This window comes from Psammomys obesus, unplaced genomic scaffold, assembly GCF_907164565.1.
Source record: "Psammomys obesus unplaced genomic scaffold, mPsaObe1.curated_primary_1811, whole genome shotgun sequence".
Classification (NCBI taxonomy): domain Eukaryota; kingdom Metazoa; phylum Chordata; class Mammalia; order Rodentia; family Muridae; genus Psammomys; species Psammomys obesus.
Genome location: NW_026586550.1, coordinates 11955130 through 11971176, shown reverse-complemented (window position 1 = coordinate 11971176; position 16047 = coordinate 11955130). Strand labels below are relative to the sequence as shown.

The 16047-nt window shown below is 41.7% G+C and overlaps 1 protein-coding gene across 1 annotated transcript in view; it reads left to right on the top strand.

Annotated features, from left to right (window-relative positions):
• The window catches only part of Mrps33 (mitochondrial ribosomal protein S33), a 9653-nt gene extending 2324 nt beyond the window's left edge, over window positions 1-7329 (top strand). The window contains exons 2-3 of the mRNA XM_055602134.1: window positions 3726-3965; window positions 6969-7329. Of these exons, the coding sequence (XP_055458109.1) occupies window positions 3754-3965; window positions 6969-7074 (318 nt within the window). The 5' untranslated portion in view covers window positions 3726-3753 and the 3' untranslated portion in view covers window positions 7075-7329. The remainder of the gene's footprint in view (window positions 1-3725; window positions 3966-6968) is intronic.
• The last annotated feature ends 8718 nt before the right edge of the window (window positions 7330-16047 follow it).

Below are 16047 nucleotides of genomic sequence, written 5' to 3'. Positions count from 1 at the left end.
TTAGAGGACATCTTGGGGGTGGTCGGTGTTCTCCGTCTATCCTATGAATTCCAGGGATCAAACTCAGATTGCAGGTGGCAAGCACCTAAGCTGCTAGGCCATTCCTTTCTTTTTGATTTCAGATTAGAGAGGGGGAAAGGGAAGTGACAATGCATCTGTCATAGATTGTTACGGAAAGCAATCCTTTTCAGCCTGTTCTTTGTTTGGAGACATGTAGGCTCACCATGTAGGCTGGCCTAAAACTCGACTTAGAACAGGCTGGTCTTGAACTCAGAGATTCGCCTGCCTGTGCTTTGGAGTGCACCTAACCTATATTGGTTTATTTGTGCATTTCTTTGTACTTTAAGTTTACCGGACCTGTGAGATGGCTTAATGGATAAAGACACTGTGGTCAAGCCCAATGACCTGTGTTCAGTATCAGGGGCATATGATGAAAGAACCATTAATTATCCTTTGACCTCTGCATGTGTATTGTAGGACATCTGTGCCCACATACACACATACACCACAGTGTAAAATAGGTGAATGCAGTTTTTGTTTGGGGGGGCAGACAGGGCTTCTCTCTGTAGCCTTGGCTGTCCTAGAACTCGATCTGTAGTCCAGGCTGGCCTGGAATGCACATGAGTGCTGGGGTTAAAGGTGTGCACCACCACTACCCAGCTAATGAATGCAATTTTTAAAAAGCATATTCTTTTGTTTTAAGAAAAAAAAAAAAGTTTTGACCAGGTTCCTCTGTCTTTTACTGGAATGGGTGTGTGTGCTGGGGGAGGAAACTAAAGCCACGATCCTGGGAGTGGGGCTGAGTCAGGGACTCGGGTCTAAAGAGGTTTGTTCTCTTTCTTTGTCGTAAAGACTTTGTCCCTTTAAGACTTGGTTTGTGGTCTGCGTTGCCATGGATTCCAATGTGTCTTATGACTGATTATCTGTCCCACCTGTCTGCTGCATTGCAAAGTGAGTATGGAGTTGCCTTAGCATCCAGTGATGGCCTCAGCTGCTTCTAGAGGGCCCCTTCCTCTTCTTCCTACTTGTCAGGCTACCAAGGATCTGGCTGCCCTCTCCCGCCCATCAGGCTTTGTAAATGAAGCTATCATTTCAGGAAAGTACGGGGGCAACTGTGCTTGGGCACTCAGTAAGGTCAAGGAATCAATACGTGAACAGTGTCAGGGTGCAATACACAAACACCAAGTTTTCAAAGAGGTTTTGCGTCGTTCCTCTCGTGAGCTACCATTCACTGAGTATCTCTGCCCTACTTACTTCTCCCAGTATACCTGCAACCCTTCTTTTCAGAGAAAGGGGAAAGTCAAATTTAGGCAGGCAAAGTTCAGAATAGACAGATGGCAGAGCTGGGATGCAAAGATGGGTGTCGGCCTGTAGCCTCTATGTAAAGATAATGTGCCTGGGACTTCAATGTGTGTTTTCCGTGAGATGCTGTCACAGGTGATAGTCCCAGCCTACTTTAAAGTGTCTCTGGAAATTTTACGCAATTACAGTGGAATTCCATTCGGATACTATACTAGTGTTTAAGCAGAAGAGGGCAAAATGAATAGAGAAACAATTTGTTTTAAACCTGTGTTCAGAAAGAGAGTCAGGGTTTGTTTTTTGTTTTTGTTTTTTTGTTTTTTAAAGCACACATAGAAACAGGCTGCTCCTGGCTTCTGGACTTCTGCAAGGTCCTGGAAGGTTACGACACGTAGTACGTAGGTACAAGCTGGTGAGGATGCGTTTCCCCTGATAAAAAGCAAACCCTGATTCTGACAGCATAGCTCCAGTCGGATAAGAGTGGGCAGAGCAGGATGTGAAAAAAGAAGAGCCCCAGAGTAGATTGAATGAGACTTTGAAGCCGATTCCTCTCCCCTGGCCAGCCTTTGGGTGGCACTGCTGGCCCGAGATCATCTAGTTGGCACTCCAAGTAAAAATGGCTTGACACTGATATTCTACAGTTGGTTTGAGGTCAGGCTCTGTTCTGTTTCTGGGTTTTGAGATAGCATTAAGAACTTCTTCAAACAAACTGAGCTTATTTGCTTGCAAGCACTATTTTGAAATTTATCAGGTGTCCTCCACCTTGTCTTGTCTTTTAGCAGGTGTGTGGGAACCTCTTCTGCAGATGGCAGTTTTATTGGCATTCTTATTTCCTCCCACACTCCCCTGGCATTTCTATTTCTGAAGTATTAGTTTGATGGAACCAGACTTTGCTTTGCAAGGGAAATGTGTGGAACTCTGAAGAGCTGTTTTCTTTTAGCTCACTTCTTGAGAGATTTGGTAAAGTTCTCTCACTAGTTTCTTTCAAGATAGATTTATGCCTTTTTATGTTTAAAAGCTAATTCCTTCTCCTCTCAACCAAACTATCCCCCAGGTAGTCCCTTAGCCAGCAAGATTCTCATCTTGGAATGAAAACTTCACATAAATTGGCATATGCGGCAAACAACAACTGATACATCTGACTTAGAATGAGATGGCATAGTTATTCTACCAGAAGTGGGGGGAGGGGTAAATATTTGTGCTTTTTTTTTTTTTTTTTTTTTTTTTTAAGACAGGCTATCACTGTAACACTGTATATTCCTTGGCTGGAACTCTTGCTCTGTAGACCAGGCTGCCCTCAGATTCGGAGACCTGCCTGTCTCTACCTCCCAAGTGCTGGGATTAAAGGCATGTGCCACCACCGCTAGGCATACTTTTTACTTTTTACTGTGTATGTCTGTATATCTACATCTCTATGTCTGTGTGAATCCATGCCATTTGTGCCGTCCCACAGAGGCTAGAAGAAGGCGTTGGATGCCACAGAGCTGGAGTTCCAGGCAGTTGTGAGCAGTCCAACACGGTGTTGTGAACTGAACTGTCCTCTGGAAGAGCAGAGAGCCCTTTTCGCCACTGAGCTCTCTCTCTAGTCCCCAGAAGCATTTTTGATTCTTACGTGTCCGTTAGGTGGTTTCTTTTTTTTTTTTTTTTTAATATCTGTTAGCTATAATTTTTATAATGCCCTAGTTATCATTCTCACATCTGTTTCAACGTGCTGTACCTCTGGTTTTTCTCCAGAGGTTACTGTTGAGTGAGTTTGCATTAAGGCTGATAAATAGCACCATAATTCCTAGGTGACTTTTGTTCAAGAATAACAAATCTTTTGAGCTGATGATCCTTATTTGAGCTGTTGAATTTTGTTTCTATAGAACTACTGTCTGTTTTTCCCAAGTGGCTTTCAGTTGCTAGGCAGAATTCAATCCAGTAACCTAGAGGCCAAATGACCTCATAACTCATTAGCAGTTCTCAGAGCCATCTGGTGCCCTTGAGGAGAACAGTGTTCAAAGGACTGATAATAAAGACAACAGCATAATTACTTCTCTGCCATGATTACACCTTTAGGTGGCAAGCAGTCAGCATATTTACTTGCAGATTGCTTGGGTGGTTGTTTTCTAAAGGTATAATAACGATGCCATAGCAGAATAACTTGTTTCCCTGTCCCCTTCATCCAGCTTGCAAATAGGTAAACTAACCTATTGGATCACAAGTTGTAATAGAGCCAATACACCAAAGAAACATAGTATATGAACACAAACTGTAAAAACCGCAGGTGTGCAGAAAGAAGTGGCTGTGGAGTGGGTATGTGTCCCCTCCAGAGTAGATCCTGCCGAAGGTACACAGTAATTTATGGGTGGCTTTTCATTTTCTAAAATGTTTACTAGATAAATACAGAATTTCTCACACTGACCTATTAACCTTCTCTTCTATAGGGAATCTTGTTCCTTACTGCGTAAGAAAATGTCACTTTCAGAATATGCGCTGCGCATGTCCCGTCTGAGTGCCCGGATCTTTGGTGAAGTGGCCAGGCCTACTGATTCAAAGTCCATGAAAGTGGTGAACCTGTTCAGTGAGCAGCCCTTGGCCAAAAGGAAAGAGACTTACGACTGGTATCCAGATCACAACGTATACTTCGCGCTCATGGCCAGGCTCCGTTTCCTTGGCCTTTACAGGTGATAAGGGGAAGCAGATAGGGCTTTGTGACAGGTGGTTTTAGTTGATCAGCAAAGGAAAACCATTGTCTCTCCCTACAATTTTGTGGTTCTTATGAGAGAGTCCAGGTAAGGCACAGAGGTGGGGTGGGGCAAGGCGGGGAGTGGGCTTTTAAAATTGTCTTGACTCATAAAAAAGCAAACAAGCAAAAACATGTTTGTTGAAATTATGTCTAAAACATAACCAACATAAACTTGTACTGAGCTATGGAGAGATGTCTAATTATTCATTAATTTAAAGTCGCTCTGAGAAGGAAGCGGGTAGCAGGATGGGGCAAACGGTGTGAACTAGGTGTGAACTAAAACCCCACAAGCACCGTGGCTGCCAGAGCAGCTGGTTCTAGGCCCAGAGCAGCGGAGTCCTGCCCCACACGAGGTTGGCCTCTCACTGGGTGTGTAGGAACCTCCCTTCTCTGCTGGTGGCAGTTTTATCGACATTCTTATTCCTCCCACTGGCTTCTGGCATTTTATTTTATGCCTTTTTGATCTATTAATTTGACTTGAATAAGCTGTACTTCACTTTTAAAGGTAATTTATAAATTACATAACTCAATACTGTGTTTTATATGTTTGATAGATCTAACAAGTGAGTGCTTAGGACCTTTGTAGGGGAAAAAAGATAAAATACCTGGATGGTCATTTTTCTTTATTTTATTTTTTTTATTTCCAAATGAATACATGCTCCTTACAAAGAGTTAAAACAATATGTTTCATAAGCATGTGTGGAGAAGAGGGAGGAAGGGAGGGATTGGGAGGGGAGAAGAGAGGGAGCTACAGGGGGGATACAAAGTGAATAAAGTGTGATTAATAAAAAAAAATTTAAAAAATAACCCACAAAAAGAAAAAGAAAAAAATGTAACTATATATCATCTGTAAAATGTAACATGTTTTAACTGGACCTAACTGTTAATTTGGGACCATTTGTTAATACAAAATTAATAGCATAGCATGGTACTAATTCCATAGAGCTAAAGGTTAGTACACTCATTTCTCCAACATATTTTTTAAGTTCTTTGCATGTACAGGTACTTAAGATGGACATTCAAGGAATAGCAGTGAAGAAAACAAGTGGATGTTCTAAGTTAATATATTGCTAGAGATTGTAATATCTGACCTACTTTTGAGAGTCTGGAATTGCTTGGGAATATCTCCTTTGCCATTAGTGTTGGCTCGGAAAAATAAAACTTAATTTTCTTATGATCCAGAATAAAATATCAGAAGCCAGACCCCATGGAAAGTTATAAGCCGTAACAAAATCACATTCAACTATTTTAATATACCCACTTGATATTCTTCATTTATGTGAAGAACAAAGACCTAGCTATCTTTGAAGATAAGGGGAAAATACTGAACACTTAGATGTTCATTGAAAAGCAAAATTATTTTTATGTGTTTAGTCAGTAGTTATGGTAAATGATGCCTTCAGTGCACTGCCAACTGTAGCATCAGACAGGTTGAATATAGATATCTTTCAATAAAGTAAAGGCCTGCAAAAGAGGGAGGGAAATATAAGCTCCCCAGAACTCAGTTAAGAAGCTGTTGTGTTGTGCTGGTGGCCTTTGTGGAGTTTTCTGTCTGATGGTGGACAGAAACAGGGAGGGAACAAAGAATGGGAAAATGATGTAATATTTGTCATGTTTTGTGACAGTGTTGAGCCTGCTGGGGTGGGGGGGCAGAACTGGCAAAGCAGGATCCAGAGTGCTGACAGGGCCTGTGGTGAGCAGGGAAAGGGCATGGTAATAGCCTTAAACAGGGCAGTCAGGGTCAGCCCCTGAGAGGAGACTGAGGCTTAGGCTGAGGCTCATGGGTAGTGAATGAACCTGGTGAGACCTAGGGAAGAGCTGTGGGACAGAAGCAGGGTGAACACAGGCCACGGAGGCTTCCTGAGATGGAAGGTGCCTGCAATGACCCAGGAACAGTTTGGGCTAAGGGAACAGCTGGGAGACAGGACGACTCACGGGGGCCTGTGAGTGTTGTAAAGAACAAGGCTTTGCCTTGGGTAACAGAGTTTGAACATGACCTGACATCTGTTTACATGAATTGTGACGGCTCTGTTGAGAATCATTTGGCACTCATAGCTAATGCCAATGAGGTCTGTGCTGTATGTTTATCATGTTCGTGGAATGAAATATCAAATTCCTTAAACTCAGTCTTTTAAAAATATAGTTTGGTTGGGCTCAGCAAAGCATCCCTTTTTTATATATTTGGTCCATTTTGTTAAATCCATTAATAATGTATATTTAAACCATAAGCTATTATTGCTACCTGTTACAGATGCAGAAACTAAGGTGCAAAGAGAAAAACAGGTCTTGTGTCCAGAGTCACAGAGCTGGTATCTGGTGGAGCTGTGTTTTAGGCTGGTTTACACTGTTTTCCTGGCTTACATGTTTAAGCACTTCCTGTGGGTGTTTGGTCTTAGGGTGTAGACACTTTATTACAGTCATCACCATTCACGTGTGTTGTTAGTCCTGGCTAATAGAAGTGCATAACTCCTGTAACTCCTGTCTTGATCTGCTTTCCATCTGCCTGAGTCTTTCCCAGCAACCTTTTTGTGGGGGCATCCATTGCCACTTAAGCTGTTCTGGAGTACTGCCCATTTTTAGTGGATGCTAATTCCTAGGGCAGTCAGGATCTCTGTGCAGCTTCTGAAAATTACACTCACGTTTCACTCCTAAAATGTTTAGTCTTTTAATTTTTTTTCAAAAATGGAAACGCAACCCAAGGTGTTTAGCTTCAATGTAAGGAACTGCTGGGTGGTTGTAGTATTGTGTCTGTAAAGGAAAACTGATGTCTGAATTCTTGTAATCCAGCCAATCTATATGTTGGGTCCCCTAAGCTTTCTGTTCGCCAAACTAAGCATGTGCCCTGAAAAGCCATGCTCAACAATCTTTTGGCACTTCTCTAATGTGGTAAACATAGCTAATTTTTTTTTTCTTCTTCTTCTTCTTCTTCTTCTTCATCCAGAGATGAGCATCAGGATTTTAAGGAAGAGCAAAAACGTCTAAAAAAGCTCCGCGGAAAGGGGAAACCAAAGAAAGGAGAAGGGAAAAGAGCTGCAAAAAAGAAATAGTATCATCTCCTCAAGGAAAAAAATTCCTTCCTCAGTGACTAAGAAAGTGTATCTCATCATCTTTTCACATATTAGAGGAATATGACCTTCCTCAGTAGACATCAGCCCTGTGTTCATGTCCACCTCAGTTAAACTGTGACTGGCTTCTTGAAGATATTCTAATCCTTCAAAATTATATTGACCTTGGTTTTATAATCTAAAGCTTACCAAATTCTATCATGGAATGAATAAACTATTGTTTAGTGATTTGTTGAAGATGGGAATGGATGCTGGGATTGGAGTAGGAACCTCCCTAAATGAGTGTCCCACACTCTCTTTATTCCTCCATTGCTTCCCCACTAAACCCTAAGCTTTCCTCTCTCTGATCATTGAGCGTCTGCCCTCACCATCGAGCTGACTCTTCTAAAAGTGCCAAACTTTGATTAAAAGCTCTCTAAGAAAGGGTGTATACTATGCCTACTGTATACAAGGTTTTGGAGCCTTGGTAATATAGTGGTTAACAAGGAAAACAGTTTTTAGGTCATGGAACATTAAGTCTTGTAGAAGAGGCTAATATAAATACATATATATTTAATATGATTGTATCATGTGTTATAATTGTGTTAAATACTACAAAGGGAAAAAAAACTACCTTTTGAGACAGTGGGTGAATGAAAATATTGACAAAACCACATTAGAAAATTTAGAGACCTTCCAAAATAAAAAGAAATTATATTTAAGATGAACACAAAGGATAAATAAGAGAAAACTGATGAGGAAAGGTGCTTGAGGTAAAGAAAGGTTGAAAGGCCCTTAAGTAAGAAATTCTTGTTCCAAAATTTGGAAACAGACCCCTGACTGACTTTTGTTTAACCATAAGGACATAGGCTGGCCAGGCAAATTGTATGAAAAAGTTTAGACAGCTAAACCTGGTGACCCTTGGTTGGTTTAGGCAAGACATCAAGTTTGAGGCCAGACCCTGTCTCAAAAAGAGAGAACAGGATGGTATGTGTATGGCATGGTAAAGGCCTCGTTAACCTCTTGTTCAAAAAGCAAAGTACAGAAGCAAGAGTAGACATATCAGCTACTTTTGATAGGATTTTCTTTTCCTGAACATCGAGTCTTAGACTAGTAAGAACTAGTGCATATGTTTAGACAAATGTTATTTTTAAATGTATAATCCAGATGGTATAGCGAGGGTGTATAGCCTGTTGGGGGGGCGGGTCTACTTAAAATTGGGTGATTTGTGTCTGATAGAATTTAACTCAAAACAGAAGGTTCAGAATCCATTCATTTAAAGCTTTCTACTTAGTACCTGCCATATGCCTGGCTCGTAGTAGTTGTGAGGTGATAGAAAGAGTAGATAATAGTCACTCCAAGGTTGTGTGAGTAAGTGCTGCTGCTGTTACAAAGTAATGGCAAGAACTCGGAATTTGCCTAGGAAAAGTGCACAGCTGAGCCAGGGTAGGAGCTGAGGTGGGAGATAGTCGTAGCCTGGACTTGAGGTAGCTGTGACAATTCTCCAACTTGTAAAGAAGCCCTAGGCCTGAAGAGATCACTTAGCAACTAAGAGTGCTTGTCTTACAGAGGACCAGGGTTTCGTTCTCAGCACCCACGGGTTGACTCAAGTTTCAGGGGTTTGGATGCTCTTGGCACCAAACACACCACACATGTGCACATTCATACATTCAGGCAAAACACCCATCCCCAGAAGATAAGTTTAAATTTTTTAAAGAGGCCCTGCATAAAGAGGATCTTGGAAGACCTAAGATGTTTGGACAAGTAATGCATTACATGCTAACCACGACGCTGAGGCAGGAAGCAGAATCTCTCCCGCTTAACTATTGGAAGAGCATCAGCAGCTCAGGCAGCCAGGAATCCTGGCAATGGCTGGTAAGTAATTAGTAGTTAACCCCTGTGGTGGTTTAAATAATGGTCCCCATAGACTTATTTGAATGTTTGGTCACCAGGGAATGGAACTGTTTGAAAGGATTACAAGGATTAGGAGGTGTGGCCTTGTGGGAGGAAGTCTGTCACTAGGGGTGGGCCCGTGCTAGGTCCAGTTCTCTCCCCTCAGGCTTCAGATCAGACTGTAGCTCTCAGCTACTGCTCCAGCACCATACATGTCACCGTGCTCCCTACCATGGTGATGCACTAAACCTCTGAAACTGTAAGCAAGCCCCCAATTAAATGCTTTCTTTTATAAGTTGTCTTGGTCATGGCATCTCTTCACAGCAATAGAACGGTGACTACAGCAAATTCACAGTGGGTCAGTGTGCTGCTGACACATGCTAAAAACCAGAAAAAAGCTAGGATCTGTTTGCACATAAACTGCCCAAAAACCAGCTGTTGGAGTAAACACCATGAGACTCAAGACTGCCCACACTGATAGAGGTCACATGTACTTTGCAAAACAGTTTAGTGCAACCGTGTCTTAAGTTTTATTGTGCACATGGGATTGGGATAATTGTTACCAGAAAACTTTTTTTCCAAAGTAGTACTGTATTTAAATATGTCTAAAATGAACGGCCTGGTGTCAGACTCCAGAAGTTTGACCCAACACCAGTTAACTAAGTTACATTGAACGGATTGCCCTCTTGCCTCACACTGATCATCCCTACGTCAGCCATAGGTTTGCAGGAACTCCACTGTTAAATGTGGCCATATATGTTCTTCTCTAAATTAAAATGAAACCCTAAAGAAAAGACAAGAAGATTCAAAATGGGTATCTGAGGAGAGGATTCTGGGAAGGAGGCAGAGTAAGCGTCTGTACCTAGCCACACGTCCCCTGTCTGTCAGGTGTAATTATTCTAGAACACAGGCGTGTACTGGAGATTTACTACTTCCAGTGGAAGGCTTGGGGGGAACCACACTTAATGTGGGTCCACTTGAGCTCTTAGCACAGTAATAGCTAACCATTCCTCAAGTGCAGTTTTCTAACAGGCAGCTGTGCACGGTCCTGGAACAGCCTGCACACACCCTGAAAGAAAGACGTGGACAAAAATAAACCCTCTCTTCCAACAGCTGCGCTCAATACTGACTGTTGCTCTGAACACAGGCGGTGCAGAGGCAAGTGGACATTGTTTTTGCATTTCCCTTCACTGCTGTCCTAGCTGATGTGATTTCCAACATACTTAAAGGGCCATCACATTTCTCTCTCCATTTTTTCTGGTTTTTACCGTTTGAGAGCTATACTTTAAAGACTGGCACATTGAAAGCATATCCAGGGAAAACTAGAACATGACCATATGTGCCCAGAGAAGGACACAGAGACACAAAGACCAGAAAAGCCCTTCACTTCACACATCTATCGATCTATGTCACAGAGCTAGCCTACCACAATGAAACACAAAACTTAGGAAAAACAGTTTAAAGCAAAATGAACAAACATAGAAGAACAGAAGCCCTAGGAAAGAGAGAATGCACCCTGCGAGTTGCCACATTATGAGATTCTGACATTTTCAACAGTAGCAAAAACAAAATCACAAGATAAGCAGATAAACATTTGGCCCATTCCAGAAAAGGGGATTCTGAGGGGGACGGTGTGGTACAATTCTGGCCTAGCATATGCAAGTCCCTGTGTTCAGTCCCCAGGAAAAACAAAACCCAAACCCCAGAGGCTGAATAGCTTTTTCTTTCTATTAGAGTCTACACCCTCAAAGGAAAAACATAGAAATTCACCCAGAAAAAAATAAAAACATAGTTAATCTACCAAATACTTCTAAACAACTTTATGAAAGAGCTACAAGATAATGTAATACTTTTTTAAAAAAAAAAAGAAATATTTAATTAATACACAAGTAGGAAACCTAAGAGGGACTGGGGAGATGGCTCGGTCAGTAAGGTCTAGCCACATAAGCCTGAGGACCTGAGTCTGATCCCTGGTGCCTACATTAAATTTTTTAAGCCAAAAAAGTTGGCATTTGTAATCCCAGTGTTACGGTATCATCGATGGCTCATTAAGGAAAACTATCACTGACAAACTATCAAAAGAATGAAATGTACCTCTTCCAGTTGAGCCTGCCAATCACCTGGCCAAGGGACTACGCCTCAGGAAGGGCTGGTTCACCTTAAGCCATGTTAAAGAGATAGAAGGAATAATTAGCCTTTTAATAATATAATGTTCTTTTCCTTCCCAGGAAGTTATCATCTAACAGCCACACACAGGCCATGGTACCTACTCCTGCACATACACTAATGATACGCACAGACGTATGTGTTATGTATATAGTCTTAACAGTGTGCCATGTACAGATATTCCCTACCCAGAGATGACAATACAATAAAAGTGAAAATATGGGAAAAGATATTCCATTCAAAGAGCAATTAAAAGAAGATGATGCTGCTGCCTAGAACCTAACTCAGTATTGGCATCACTAAAGGTCTGCTAAATGAATGCTGTGTTACTTGTTCGGGAGAATAAATGAAACGAGTTGGTTTTTTGGTTAGTTTTGTTGTTAATATATTAGACTATGAAATAAGAATTTTAAAATGCATAAGATAAAGGAATAAGGAGGAAACAGATAAATGATTACTAATTCAAATTGATGCTAGAACTTACTGACACTGGACAATACTGATAGCGATTTCTTTAGTGTGATCTCATTAAACAAAAAAAAAAAAAAAACTCTGTCAACATGTATGCTGAGCCAATAATAACATCCATGTGCTTTGTCCTAGATATACAACTTAAGACCTAAATCTCAATTTCTATATCCTATTCTTTTACAAAAGGAATCATGGTTTCCGAACAAACAGTAAATCCCAAGGGTGAACCAAGCAAGAAACAAATTTCACCAGAAAGTAGCACCTCAGATACAACATCCTCAAAACAAGCTTTGTCCACACTGCAGAAGGATGAAGAAATCCTGTGAGTGTATCAGTGTTCACAACTCACTAAGACAGATGTTTACTGTAAGGAATTAGTTCACAATTTTGGAGACATCCCAAGGGGTACCCCTTCAATCTGCCATCTGCAAACTCACCAGCCAGGAAAGGTAGAGGTATCATTCAGCTTGGCTGGGAACAATGGAGAGCTGCTTGCTTGGCAAGCTGCTTTGTTATTGTTATTCAGTGAAATACATGTTTTTGCCCTGGCCTTTACCTTGAAACAGGGATAAGCAGGTTGTTTTACCAAGTTCCTTTAGCTTGTTTGTGTGACCTTGGACCATTTCTGCTATACAGAGAGGTGGTCTAAGGAAATACGTTTGGCTGCTCCGTGAACCTCTTCCTTGTATTGATGTGCCTTGTTTTGCTTTGCCTATAAGAAGCTGTTGAATAAACGTGGGGCTTCAGCATACACTGACAGTCCTCTTGAGCTGATTCCTTGTGTCTTTATTTCTTTTAATCCTCATTTCCCACTAAGGTACATTCGAACAAGCCATCAGTAAAGATCTCAGTCTAAGAATCGATGAGATAGGGTGTCCCAGCTCAAAGAGTCATGCAGAAAGAAAGCAAATTCTTCCCTTCTCTTGCCTTTTGTCTCATTCAGGCCTTCAGCAAATGAGATGACACCCACCCACCCTGAGAAGGGCAATCTGCTTACCGAGTCGAGTGACTCAGGTGTTACTATCATCCTAAAGGACACAGATACACCTGAAATGTTTAGCAAAATGTCTAGATGCCCTGTAACCAAGTGAAGCTCAAAAGACACAGGCGCTAGATGATGTGGGCTTTGACCTTGAGCTGGGGACACTTGAAGGCTGACCTGAGTCCACTCTGCAGGGCAGTACCCTCATACCTTCAGCCTCTGAGATTTTTTTTTCTTTTTCTGCAACAAGCTCACGTGTCTATCTGGTTTTATTCCTGCTGGGTCTCCTCCATGTTAACTACCTCCACTCTAGCCCAATCCTATCCATACAGCGGTCTCAATGAGGGACATGCTTCGTGATAAAGCTAATGAGAATATTCCAACTCCTGATGCTTAATTCTAGCCATGTGGTCAGTGCTAGATCATCCATACAGACTGGAAATTCCATTAGGTTATGGAAGGCATTGCCAGAGCTATGGTTCTTCTGGAAAATAGTCACTTGATCTTTCTCCTTCATTAGTCTTATGAATTCTTCACAACAGTGTGAGCAGCAGACAAGATGTTAACCTAGCCATCCCATTTAGAGCTCATACAACAGTTGGGCCCTCCACCTCTTCTCTGACCAGTTTCTATTTTGTCACATTACCAAACCCTCACTGGTGCTGGTTTCACAAAAACAGAGAAACCAAGGGATGCACAGGAAAACAGAAAGATTTATTTCAGACCATTTATTCAACTGTGACAGCCCCAAAATTCCATTTATTCTAAACTGATCTACAAAGAGCAAGTATTTCTAGATAAAACAATGTCAGGAATTCAAAATTAAGCATCCCAAAATGGTGTATCCATTCTCTCACTATGAAGAAAACATCTGGAAAAGGCATAGTCGAAATAGCTGAAAATGTCACTCCAGTTTTCCAATGATTATGCTGAAGGAGCAGCAACCAGTTAAAAGCCAGTGACAATTCCACGTATCCTGCCTTACTCTCAAACTCCACCACAGGCCCCTGGACTCAGGACTTCACCACCGTGAAACCCCTTTGATCAACAGGAACTGGCTAGGCCAGTCTAAACCTTTCCTTCACCTTCCTGTAGCACTGGCATCCATGTCATTTGGGCAGAGATGGGGGAGGGGGGAGAAGGAGAGAGAAAGGAAGACAGAGAGGGAGAGAAAGGGAGAGAGCACAGGTGACCTCCAGGGTGGATCAGTCTCTGCACCCAGTCTGCTGCAACTACAATCAGAATTTGTTTCCGCAATGCCACGTACTTTTCAGAAGAGAGCCTCCAGGTGCTTTTTATAAATTTACATAGAGCAAAAGGCAAATGGGTGCTCTGCTTTTTGCTCTAAAGTTGTGCCAACTAACAGGACAAGCAGAAATCACAGTCAGCAGTGCCTAGAGCCTTTCTACTCTGGGTGTGGTCCACAGAGCCCCTGGGAGCTCGTTAGAAATGCAGGCTTACTCCAGACCTTCAGAATCAGAGTCCACATCTTAAGGAACCTGAGATGCTCTGCACGTATGGGAGACCTGGGAGCCTAGGGTTTATAGGACCTTTCAGTGTCCTCCAAGGTCACAAGAGCACCAGGGAGCCAAATGCTTCTCACTCTCCCTTCCTGAAAACATCTTCTATTATATCTCATCAGCCCTCTATTATATCAAGCCAACTCCTTCTCATCCTTCTATGCCCATAGTACACTGAAGCCTCCCTGACACCCTAGACAGCTTTGTCTCTACTCCCTTCACACTTCACAGCCAGTATTATACAGTTTTTCATCACAGAATGTGCTCACGAAAGCGAGTTATTCAAGGACAAAAGCATATCTTATTTTTCTATATCCCTAGCAACTAAGCCAGAAGAGATTCAACAAATGTTGAGGAAAAGTACCTTTGGCTCCTTTCTCCCACTTTTTCAGAGTACCATAGGAGCGAGTCTTATCCACATGAAGATTTTTACATTTTAACCTATCCTGTAAAAGCTGTTCTTATTCTTTTAATAAATCTTAATTGATGCATAAAAGTTTTATGTATTCCGGAGCATGTGTTGTTTTGATACACTGTGTATATTATATAATGTTCAAATTAGGATATGCATATCTATTTACTATTATCACTATTGGAGAGACAGAGAATCTTGCTATGTTGCCCAGACTGTTCTCAAACTACTCAACTCCAGTGACTCTCCAGCAAAGCCTGCTGAGTGCTGAGTACTGAGCTGGCCCTAGGGTAAATGTCTATTTTCTACCCTCACCCCTGAAACACTGGTTGTTTCTGTATGATTAAACATTTCAAGCCAGGGGTGGAGGCGCATGCCTTTGATCCCAGCACTCAGGCAGGCAGAAGCAGGTGGATTTCTGAGTCTGAGGCCAACCTGCTCTACAAAGGACAGTCAGAGCTGTTACACAGAGAAACCTGATCTCAAAAAGAGAGAGAGACGTGTCAACCCCGAGGAGTTGAGGAAAGATGTCTGCCTTCACTTACACTTTCATTTGGATACTGTGATCTGGTCTTTATTTCTAAATGAGTAGAAAGCAAGCCCGACTTAACAGCCTTTTCATTTACTTTGTAACCAGTCTCTCTCCTCACTGCTCCTTCGGTACTCTGCAACTCACCTCCTTTTTTTGTTTTGTTTTTTGTTTTTAATATCTGCTTTCCTTTTAGTTTTCAAAGAAAGTTGAAATCATTGTCCGCTTTTTTTCTGCTGAGCATATTCTATATATTATATATACATATGACATATATATGTGTGTGTCTGGCTACCTTGTTTTAGTTTACTTTTTTCTCTTATGTCCTGGAATTCTACAAGAGAGATATTTTGAGACTGAAACATTTTGGTGCCTAGACTGGAAAGATGCCCACTGGGTTTGTATGTCTTTTTGTTTTGGCTTCTTCCCAGCCTGCATCTACCCAGAGTGTCCCACTTGTGCATCCTGACCGTGACTATTTTTCCCCTCGTCTATTGGGCTCTGATGACCCAACCATGTTTCTAAATTTTGGTTTAATTTATAGCACAAATATATGGGAGAAATGAGAGCAGAACTGCTTTTTTGTTTGTTGGAAAAGCAGATAGAGTCTTGAAGAAGAGTATTATACATGCAAATTGTGCCCCGCCCCAGCCCTCTTCCAAGTTTTCCCACAAAAAGGTTACATAGTGAGGCTTCCTGTCTGGAGTAGGCTGTTAGTGAAAGGGAGGAGACTGAACTTCACATCCTGTCTGTGTTCTGTTCATAAAATGGGAGCTTGTGGGTTTGAAAACTTTTGTTTCTAAATGGAGGAATAGATGACTTTATTTTGGTGGGGGGTGGGACTGTGGCTTTAAAAAATCGCTTTTGAGTAGGATGTATATTTTTGTTGGATATTTTGTTTGTTTATTTTTTTAGAGTCCTGCACGCAACATGAGAGACCATGGAGAAACCCAGAGACCTTTATCAATTAATTGTACTGTTTGTGAATTTGTATAAATGATAA